The sequence below is a fragment of the Rana temporaria genome, chromosome 4, assembly GCF_905171775.1.
Source record: "Rana temporaria chromosome 4, aRanTem1.1, whole genome shotgun sequence".
NCBI lineage: Eukaryota > Metazoa > Chordata > Amphibia > Anura > Ranidae > Rana > Rana temporaria.
The window spans coordinates 189,138,361-189,147,172 of NC_053492.1; the positions used below are offsets into that span (position 1 = coordinate 189,138,361).

Consider the following 8,812-nt stretch of genomic DNA (forward strand, 5'->3'; position numbering starts at 1 on the left):
ACTACATATAGTATTTATGTGATTTATTCCATCAGTTCACATTAGCTACACATACAAAAGTGTCTACCAGTGACCATTCTATGTATTCAAATTATAGTTATTAGTTAATGACAATAACAATCATTAATTAATGACAATTATTTTTCTAAACAAAATTGACAACATGCAGGAGAGAAAATCATACATTATTTTAATTATGGACATTATGAATGCTTTTTTGAACTCATGCAGAAACTACATGTAAATAATATTATATTCAAGTAAAGCCCAACATTTTATAAAACAATTCCTGAATTAAATGCCAGGCAACCGTATAAACATGTCTCATACAGAATATGTTTACATTATTTTTCATTTTTTTTTCTTTTTATATTGTTATATTGTTATTACTATTATTATAGATAACAAAATATTTTCAAATTCAAATGTTGTATAGAGAAAAATAAAATCTAGTAAAATTATAAGAAAAGTTATGCACATTTACAACCTGTGTGCACTTACTGTATATGTGTATGTTAATGTTCAATGCATTTAATAAATGTATTTACAGTATGATAGCTGGGTGGACTTACACTCACTGTATCACCGATACATTTTAGTATATGAAAATGTGCACCCTGCACAGCAGTCATACAAATAACTAGTACTATTGTAAATCTAAAACTGTTCTGTGTAAGGGCTGCAATCTATAATTAAAATTATACATTTTAAGTGTAAGTCAGATTTGCATGACTTTTATTTATGTCAAACTGTCATGTAAGTATGCATGACTTCCAATTTATTATCAAGGTCTTACAATGTATAATAACAAAATAAATAGATTTATTATAAATAATACTCAACTCTTTAAAATTAGCAATATATTTACCTGGTGATGATGTGGTTTTAGTTGATGACACAGTAGAACCTACAGATACAAAGACAAATTGTCTAATAACTATTTATAACTACAAATTTAACAAACCGCATATTTTATGATCACAGAGCACACCTTATCCAAATGCAAAAGTAAAACTGTCTGCACAGATTTGTCCACAGGAAAGAGCTATGTGGCCCAGATATATTGATGACAGGTTCACTAGCAAGAACATTTCACAGAGCAGATTAAGCAGCCAGCTTATGTATTAGCACATGGGCTTACCCAGTTTAGACTGCTCTCTAACTCTCTTGTTTGTTCATCCAATGCTCACCTTCGGGACCTCTCCAGAGCCTCTCCAATCCTCTGGAGCTCTCTACCTCTATTTGTCTGGCTATGTCCTACTATATGCACCTTTAAGCGATTCCTGAATACTCAAAGCAGCTAAAGCAGTTGTAAAGGCTTTTTTTTTCTAAAATAGCAAACATGCTATACTTACCTGCTCTGTGCAATGGTCTTGCACAGAGCAACCCTGAACCCCCTTTTCTGGGGTACCCCACCAGTACTCTTGGCTCCTCCTATTATTTTTGGGCATCCATATAAACTCTATAGCAAGCTGCTTGCTATGGGGGGGGGGGGACCCAGCTGTGCTGTGTGTGTCTATTGACATACACAGCCCAACCCCAACCCCTGTTCTCTGCTCACAGAAGCCAATGGCTTTTACTGCTGCTCTGTGAGCAGAGAGAAATAAGAGAGCTGATGCAAATGGGCACAGCACTGGATCAAGATAGCACTCAGGTAAGTATACAGGGGGGTGTATATCTAACACGTCTAAGACACCATATCCAAAAAAGGGTCAGAAAAACCCTTCAGGTCTCAGTAGCATAAAATGTGCCATCTCAAGTTACTCAGCTACTGTCTGTAATCACCAGAGTGTACAGCCCTAACCAAATGCAGAAGGCATAGATTCCCTGCTCAGAATTCTCCATGGGAATGAGCAGAATTTCCTAGATGTTTTGACCCACATCCAAATACCATAGTAATGCCCAGAAGGTGGGTTACAAGTACACCAGCTAACACATTTTAGCAGACATAGATATTTAGCCAGATAGTTTATTAGCACATCGCTTATTGGCCAAGCTAGGCTGGGTAGATTTCACAGAAAGTGGAAAATGTCCCTAATAGGCCAGCTGTATAAGGAAAATGTAAAGCAATCTGAATGTTTGTCAGAATTAAACGTTTAAATATTTTACAAACTTTACTTTTCTGTCAATTTTAGCTTTATACAGAGTCATTCATATGCTACATATGCCTACATCTAAAGTCATTGCACGTAGAAAGGTCTGTTCTGAACTGGTTCATACAAATCCAGACCCAGTCTGGCTCATACAAATTTAGATTCATCATTTACATTTCTTAACCATTGAGGGTGGAACAGCTTGTTGAAAATAAGCTTGTTGAAAAATATTTATGTTATTCCATGTTCTCATTGTAAACAAAAAGCTGTGCAGTGATGATTTTATTTGGTGTGTAAAGCTGGCCATACATAAGTCGATTTTCAAATCATTCGTATGAATATTTGCATGAAAATCATTCGTATGAAAATTTGCATGAAAATTCTCATCAGTACGTTTGATGATATGCTGGACCACAGTCACTCTTAGAAATTAATTTATTCAAGAAAGAAATTCCATCCTGCTCCTTCGAATTTTCTTTCCACTGTGGATGTCAATTTGCCCCAATAACAATTACTAATTCAAATGAACATTCCCAAAATGAAATTCTTCTAACACAATTCTACTAGTGTATTGCCAGATATGGACTAATAAAACTACTCAAACTATTTACCTGTCGGTTTTGTAGTTACAGTGGTGGTGGTGGTAGTTGTTGCTGCTAAAAAGACAAAAGTTAATTTTTTATCAATGCAGTCTTAGAATACACAAGCCAGACATCCTAAAGAAATGTTTAAAGCCTAGCTCCAACCATGTTACACCCATATTTAGGTTGTATCGTGTCGCATGGTTGCAAGCTGACCCCCCCCCCCCCCCCCAAACCAATCCCACTCCTGACAGTGTGCAGATGTTTTTTTATCCTCGCAGCCACTGTCACTTTTGAAATCGATGCAGCTGTATGGTGCTCCACTCGCACAGCCACATTATTCATTCACAGAGATCTGTGAATGAATAAATAAACTACAAGCCCCATCTTCCTTTGTGGCAGTCATTTAATCATATTAAACTGAAATTCTCAGACTTTATTAGATATTATTTTAAGACTAGGAAATAACCAAGCAAATAGTCTGTCATGAATGGATCACAGCTTACCAGTACAATATCCTGGGTAAAAAGAAATATCATCTATAGCAACATCACTGCGGAAATCTTCACCTCTGACACCATCAATGAAAATCTGTTGACAAAATTCATGAGGTTATAGCTAATAGCCAGAACTGGGTTTATAATATGCCAGTGCAAAGAGCACAATGACTAAAAAGCACAATAACATACAAAAAGAGATCAAACTATTTGTAATAGATTTAATAACAATTCATTTGGCAAAAGAAATACATTGCATACCTGGATAATATCACTTTCAGGCAGGAAAATCTTCTCTAAATACCACATGTCCCCATGATCTCCTTCTATAGTGAAGACATCTTCCAAACCATAATCTCTTAGTACTGACACCCTCAGCATCATGTATTTTGCTGCTCCATACATGTGATACCAAAACTGTAAGCAATGAGTTCCAGTGAAACAATTTGCAGGACTCTCCAATCTTGCAAAGTCTCCCTCTTCTGAATCCTGTCCATTAATGTATAGATAGTAGCCATCTGTTTAAATTAAAATATTAATGCTGAAGTACCTTTTCTGTTATGAACCATTATTTTGGGAGTTATATAAACTATTACAAACAGAGAAAGTAAGTAAATAAATGACTTACATCCTGTTGTGTGGTCAAATGATGGTCCAGTAAAATCGGAAGGGGTTGAGCCATTCCAGTGTATCCAGTCCATGTTATCACTCGTTGATTGTTTCCAGTTACACAAGTTCACATCAAAAGAACAATCTATATGGCATACATCTGTTTTAGGAAACACAGATAACATTTATGAGTTATATTGTGCATATTGTATAATGCATGTGCAAGCGTTAAAGCTGAACTTGAACATGTTTACTGTAGGAATATTTATAGAGGTGACCGAGTCGGCTGGTGACCCATTATTGTCAGTAGGCTGGGATACGGAGGTCACACTTCTATATTTCATAGCTGTAACTGAGAACGTTTTGTTTCCCTCTTAGGCCCCGTACAGACGACCAAGCATGTCTGCTGAAACTGGTCTGCGGGCCAGTTTCAGCAGACATGTTCGGTCGTGTGTAGGCCCGAGCGTGCAGGATTCCAGCAAACATTTGCCCGCCGGGCCTTTTTCCAGCGGACAAATATTCCTGGACTTGTTTTAAAACAGTCCGCTGGAATCCTGCCCGCTCGGACATGTTCGGTCGTCTGTACAGACCTACCGTACATGTCCGAGCACCCGCCATCCCTCGCATGCGTCGAATGACTTTGAGGCATGCGTGGAAGCAATTAACTGGCAGGCCCGCCCACGTCGCCGCATCATTGTCGCGGCGACACCGCGTCATCGACGCGGCGACACCGCGGACACGCCCCGCGTATTGTTTAGGCGCGGCTTTCTATACGATGGTTAGTACAGCCATCGTACAGAAAGCCCCGGGCAGACATGTACGGTGAAAACGGTCCGGCGGAGCGGTTTCATCGTACATGTTTGCTGGTGTGTACACGGCCTTAGCAGTACATTGTGCAGAGGTATGCGAATAACAAAACAAACTGAACAGGATTATAAATATTTACATACAGTATAAGCATTTAAATGGTTTATTTAGCTCTGATAGATGTAAATAAAGTGTGTTACTCCAATATTTCAAATCCCGATATACAGTATGTCTGTGATACCATGTATTATATTTAAAAGTATCCAGCTCTCTTTGCATCGCTTCATTTGTAAGAAATACATGGTGATCTTCAAAGTCCCTTGCTTTCCAATTTCAAACTGATCACACTGGGCATGGAAGCACATTCCCTGCAACGTGGTTAGTTTTCTTTTTGCATTGTACTCAGGAGCACAGTCTGCCTGTACTCCAATGGGCAGACTTGTGCTGAACTGCCCCCAATGCACAGCTAACATCTCACTCAGAACATCAGTGTACATGTCTTTCTCAGTGTCCTGTTGACACATCCCTCTGCAGTCTCCACCCCACCTCTCAAAGCATCTTATGCAGCTGAGAAAAGAGGTCATGTGATCGCTTAAAGAAAAAAAAAGTATTTATAAATAAAAACATGATTATGCCATATGATTCAGGCATATTGATAATTAACAAGCATAGCTGAAAACAACATGTATTGTACCTTGATAGAATGAATGAATATCAGTAATAGTGGACTGCAAGAAAAAGTTGGGTGCTTGGTAAATGAGTGTCTGTTGCCAGTCTTAACATGAGAGAATCAGTAATATATGGAGTGTCTGTACACAAAAAAAAAAAGTGTTTGTAAATCTAAAACTTTTTCTAGTTTTGGATAGATTGGGGAAGGGTTGGAATTTGTGTCCGTTTTTTTTCTTTATCTGTGTCCCTGTTAGGATGAATCACCCCTCTATTTGTCATTGTGACCATAGTCAACATTGTCACCAAATTAATTTTACAGTTGTCACCAGAGCAAAAGGTGAGGGTCTGTAATGAGAATTCCCCTTTTAAGATTGCCTTCTTATCCAGGACAGGAGATCAGAGGAGTCTTCCCAATGAGACACAGGCATCAAAAAATAACCTGCCAGCGGTCTTAACCATTGTCTATTCTATCCAAAACAATTAAATAAATTAGATTAAATGCAATTAAAATAAATTAATACAATTGTCTATACATGCACTTTAAATTGGAATGGTAAGAATAGTGTTATTGTTATGTAAATAATGTTACTGTGATGTTGCTAACAGGAATTGTTTGTGAAAAATAAATATGTTTCAATATGAATAATATTGTAGATCATCAAAAGTATAGTGTTGTAATATTAATATAGATGTGTAGGCATTTAAAATAGTGTGTTATGTGTATGGCATGGTATATCTGTGTTACATACAGGCATTCAAGGTTACACATCAAAAGGTGTTTGCTGACCAAAAGGGTTAGTGGTCAAACACAGATCAAAGGAACAGCTGAAGACCCTTAGGCCTTGTACAGACGAGCGAACATGTCCGATGAAAACGGTCCGCGGACCGTTTTCATCGGACATGTCCGCTCGGAGATTTTGGTCTGATGGTTGTACACCATCAAACCAAAATCCCCGCGGACAGACAGCGCGGTGACGTTGACGCCGCCACGTCTGCAAACCAGGAAGGAAAATGCTTTCACGCATGCGTCAAATCCATTCGGCGCATGGGGGAGATTTTGGTCTGCTGGTCTAACCGGACTACTGGACACTATACATCTGTATCACTACATTTATTGGACACGTTTATGAGATCACTACATATAGTATTTATGTGATTTATTCCATCAGTTCACATTAGCTACACATACAAAAGTGTCTACCAGTGACCATTCTATGTATTCAAATTATAGTTATTAGTTAATGACAATAACAATCATTAATTAATGACAATTATTTTTCTAAACAAAATTGACAACATGCAGGAGAGAAAATCATACATTATTTTAATGCTGGACATTATGAATGCTTTTTTGAACTCATGCAGAAACAAAATTTAAATAATATTATATTCAAGTAAAGCCCAACATTTTATAAAACAATTCCTGAATTAAATGCCAGGCAACCGTATAAACATGTCTCATACAGAATATGTTTACATTATTTTTCATTTTTTTTTTCTTTTTATATTGTTATATTGTTATTACTATTATTATAGATAACAAAATATTTTCAAATTCAAATGTTGTATAGAGAAAAATAAAATCTAGTAAAATTATAAGAAAAGTTATGCACATTTACAACCTGTGTGCACTTACTGTATATGTGTATGTTAATGTTCAATGCATTTAATAAATGTATTTACAGTATGATAGCTGGGTGGACTTACACTCACTGTATCACCGATACATTTTAGTATATGAAAATGTGCACCCTGCACAGCAGTCATACAAATAACTAGTACTATTGTAAATCTAAAACTGTTCTGTGTAAGGGCTGCAATCTATAATTAAAATTATACATTTTAAGTGTAAGTCAGATTTGCATGACTTTTATTTATGTCAAACTGTCATGTAAGTATGCATGACTTCCAATTTATTATCAAGGTCTTACAATGTATAATAACAAAATAAATAGATTTATTATAAATAATACTCAACTCTTTAACATGAGCAATATATTTACCTGGTGATGATGTGGTTTTAGTTGATGACACAGTAGAACCTACAGATACAAAGACAAATTGTCTAATAACTATTTATAACTACAAATTTAACAAACCGCATATTTTATGATCACAGAGCACACCTTATCCAAATGCAAAAGTAAAACTGTCTACACAGATTTGTCCACAGGAAAGAGCTATGTGGCCCAGATATATTGATGACAGGTTCACTAGCAAGAACATTTCACAGAGCAGATTAAGCAGCCAGCTTATGTATTAGCACATGGGCTTACCCAGTTTAGACTGCTCTCTAACTCTCTTGTTTGTTCATCCAATGCTCACCTTCGGGACCTCTCCAGGGCCTCTCCAATCCTCTGGAGCTCTCTACCTCTATTTGTCTGGCTATGTCCTACTATATGCACCTTTAAGCGATTCCTGAATACTCAAAGCAGCTAAAGCAGTTGTAAAGGCTTTTTTTTTTCTAAAATAGCAAACATGCTATACTTACCTGCTCTGTGCAATGGTCTTGCACAGAGCAACCCTGAACCCCTTTTTCTGGGGTACCCCACCAGTACTCTTGGCTCCTCCTATTATTTGTGGGCATCCATATAAACTCTATAGCAAGCTGCTTGCTATGGGGGGGGGGGGGCCCAGCTGTGCTGTGTGTGTCTATTGACATACACAGCCCAACCCCAACCCCTGTTCTCTGCTCACAGAAGCCAATGGCTTTTACTGCTGCTCTGTGAGCAGAGAGAAATAAGAGAGCTGCTGCAAATGGGCACAGCACTGGATCAAGATAGCACTCAGGTAAGTATACAGGGGTGTGTATATCTAACACGTCTAAGACACCATATCCAAAAAAGGGTCAGAAAAACCCTTCAGGTCTCAGTAGCATAAAATGTGCCATCTCAAGTTACTCAGCTACTGTCTGTAATCACCAGAGTGTACAGCCCTAACCAAATGCAGAAGGCATAGATTCCCTGCTCAGAATTCTCCATGGGAATGAGCAGAATTTCCTAGATGTTTTGACCCACATCCAAATACCATAGTAATGCCCAGAAGGTGGTTTACAAGTACACCAGCTAACACATTTTAGCAGACATAGATATTTAGCCAGATAGTTTATTAGCACATCGCTTATTGGCCAAGCTAGGCTGGGTAGATTTCACAGAAAGTGGAAAATGTCCCTAATAGGCCAGCTGTATAAGGAAAATGTAAAGCAATCTGAATGTTTGTCAGAATTAAACGTTTAAATATTTTACAAACTTTACTTTTCTGTCAATTTTAGCTTTATACAGAGTCATTCATATGCTACATATGCCTACATCTAAAGTCATTGCACGTAGAAAGGTCTGTTCTGAACTGGTTCATACAAATCCAGACCCAGTCTGGCTCATACAAATTTAGATTCATCATTTACATTTCTTAACCATTGAGGGTGGAACAGCTTGTTGAAAATAAGCTTGTTGAAAAATATTTATGTTATTCCATGTTCTCATTGTAAACAAAAAGCTGTGCAGTGATGATTTTATTTGGTGTGTAAAGCTGGCCATACATTAGTCGATTTTCAAAT

General features: G+C 37.4%; 1 protein-coding gene across 1 annotated transcript; it reads right to left on the reverse strand.

Moving 5' to 3' along the window:
• Positions 1-657: 657 nt before the first annotated feature.
• Positions 658-3,980, reverse strand: LOC120935676 (MAM and LDL-receptor class A domain-containing protein 1-like). The gene is made up of 6 exons (XM_040347729.1): positions 3,800-3,980; positions 3,433-3,689; positions 3,181-3,265; positions 2,705-2,749; positions 869-907; positions 658-686 (listed from the first exon to the last, which is right to left on the reverse strand). Exons 1-6 carry the CDS (start codon positions 3,963-3,965, stop codon positions 658-660), a joined length of 621 nt encoding a protein of 206 aa, XP_040203663.1. The 5' UTR covers positions 3,966-3,980.
• Between the last annotated feature and the right edge of the window lie 4,832 nt (positions 3,981-8,812).